Source organism: Sardina pilchardus, chromosome 17, assembly GCF_963854185.1.
Source record: "Sardina pilchardus chromosome 17, fSarPil1.1, whole genome shotgun sequence".
NCBI lineage: Eukaryota > Metazoa > Chordata > Actinopteri > Clupeiformes > Clupeidae > Sardina > Sardina pilchardus.
The window spans coordinates 16,667,709-16,670,208 of NC_085010.1; the positions used below are offsets into that span (position 1 = coordinate 16,667,709).

Consider the following 2,500-nt stretch of genomic DNA (forward strand, 5'->3'; position numbering starts at 1 on the left):
TTTCTCTCTCTCTCCCTCTCTCATTCAAATTAAAAAGGTGCATTATTGGCAGGACGAATAGTTGGACATATGTATTGCCAAAGCAATTGTTACATGAATGTATGTATAAGCAAATGGACATAAACAATTACACGGGTATAAAAGGGGTCTCTCTCTGTCTCTCATTCTCACAAATCTCTCTGTCTCTTCAGTAATCACTCTATCATATTATCATTGCATGTGTTTGTGTATTGCGACCATGGTGAAATGTTGGATGGCGGAATTTGGAGCATGAATGGCATTTAACATTTCTAAATCAACCACAACTCCCGCTGAAGCCATATTGTGAAAGTGAAATGTCAGAGATGTGTAGAGGCCAAACTTAGGCCTGAGAGGAAAGACTGGTAGCCAGCACTGACATTTGACATGCTCGGTTGACAGCTATTTCAAAGTGGTGTCTCCAGACAACTTTCGCCATGGAATTCCCTTCTGACTCTGCAAGACTTATGCCCTTTGTGTGTGTGTGTGTGTGTGTGTGTGTGAGTGCTAATTTGACCGCCATGTGTGTGTGTTCCTCCTCTGTCTCGTGCAGCGCCTGTGCCTTCTATGTCAGCCGGCTGCCGACTCCCCCCTGGCCCACAAGCACCTCGGCAACGGCTGCAACATGACCCTTGACCCCAGCCAGTACCCGACCTCCGAGAAGCTCCTCATGAGCGGAGTCATCTAGAGCAGCACCGTCGGCCGGAAACGGGACTGTGTGTGTATATGCGTGTGTGTGTGTGTGTGTGTGTGTGTATATGCGTGTGTGTGTGTGTGTGTGTGTGTGTGTGTGTGTGTGTGTGTGTGTGTGTGTGAGACTGTTATTGGTGCTGAAGGGTAGCACCAAAGTTTACGGTAGTTACCTGAGAGAGTGTGTGTGTGTGTGTGTGAGTGTGAGAGTGGGTGCTGGTGATGAGATATAGTTAGTCTAATAGTGCAAAAAAAGAATAGTAAACTTCTAGTTTATTTTTGTGAGCACAAATCATAATTTAGTTGCATTACATAATATTCCTGAAACAAACAACCAAAAAAGAAACAAAAAACAGAAACACAAAATGTTCTGAAATCATGGTGGAAAAAGGTACTTAATTATGTTCGCGATATCCAGTTTGCTGAAATTATGTTCAACTCCATGTCAGGAATCTTAGTCTCATCTCTCGCTTGAGATTTCCCCACCAAAAAGAGAAACACTTGAAAAATTGCTTTTGTGTTCCATTGTAACTGTTGAAGGGAGGGATGTTTTTTTGTACTCATTGCGCAATAAAAAATGTCATTATACTCTTTAAGTCCAGCTTTTAGAATATTTTTGAATATATAAGAACAATGTGTGGGACTGTGTGTGGGTGTGTGTCTGTCAGTGAAGTCACAAACACACTGGCAGATTTGGTCTCCTAGCCAAAGACAAAATGCTGTGAGAGATTGATTTAAAAACGACATTTCTTTGAATTATATCATGTATTGCACCAATATCTGCCATATGTTTCAACAGCAGTAGCTGTAGGGAGGAGAAACGAGGCATAGACACTGAGGAGGCGTCAGGGGGTGGTTAAATAAATGGATCTGCACAGAGAATGAGGCAGGGGAAGCCTGAGCAACCCTCTGGTTATGTAAATGCCACCGGTATCAATTGGTGCCATTGGATACTGTGTGTGTGTGTGTGTGTGTGTGTGTGTGTGTGTGTGTGTGTGTGTGTGTGTGTGTGTGTGTGTGTGTGTGTGTGTGTGTGTGTGTGTGTGTGTGTGTGTGTGTGTGTGTGTGTGTGTGTGTGTGTGTGTGTGTGTGTGTGTGTGTGTGTGTGTGTGTGTGTGTGTGTGTGTGTGCCTGCCTGCCTGCCTGCCTGCCTTCATGCATGACTAGCGCAGCCTGCGTATGAAAATGTGTTGTTTGCGCGCACGTGTCTCTACACGCATGTCCATATGCACGTTTACTCTGATGTGTGAGTCTACTTCTATGTGTGTGTGTGTGTGTGTGTGTGTGTGTGTGTGTGTGTGAGTGCGCATGTGTGTCCTATATTTGGCATTTGTGACGTGCTGGTGTAAGCGTGTTTTGTATCTGCACATTGAGATGAGAGGCTGGCGGGGGTCCACGCCATTCTCTGGCATGAGGAGCCATTTCAGATGATCAGGATTATATGTGATCCTCTCAACCATGTGTGGTGGTGTGTGTATACGTGTCTGAGAACTACTATGAAAGGACACGTTGGACAAAGTGTGCCAAAACATGCCTGTACTGTGTGTGTGTGTGTGTGTGTGTGTGTAAGCATACTGTATATGTGTTTAATATATATATATATGTATTATGTTTTGTATCATAACATCTCAGTTTGCTCTTTTTTGTGCCATTCCTCTCATCTTTTTCTCTGCATTCTCATTCCTCTTTTTCGCTGTATCCTCTCTCTCCTCCTTTTCTCTGCGTTCTCTCTTTCTTCCTTTTCTCTGCATTCTCTTTCTCTGCATTCTCACTTTCCTCCCTTTTCTCTGCA

At 43.9% G+C, this 2,500-nt stretch overlaps 1 protein-coding gene across 6 annotated transcripts in view; it reads left to right on the forward strand.

The window, feature by feature from the left end:
• Positions 1-1,298, forward strand: part of LOC134062175 (sodium- and chloride-dependent GABA transporter 2-like) — a 35,331-nt gene extending 34,033 nt beyond the window's left edge. For all 6 annotated transcript variants that reach the window (XM_062518097.1, XM_062518101.1, XM_062518096.1 and 3 more), the window contains one exon: positions 572-1,298. In XM_062518097.1, coding sequence (XP_062374081.1) covers positions 572-706 — 135 coding nt within the window. In that variant the 3' untranslated portion in view covers positions 707-1,298. The remainder of the gene's footprint in view (positions 1-571) is intronic.
• The last annotated feature ends 1,202 nt before the right edge of the window (positions 1,299-2,500 follow it).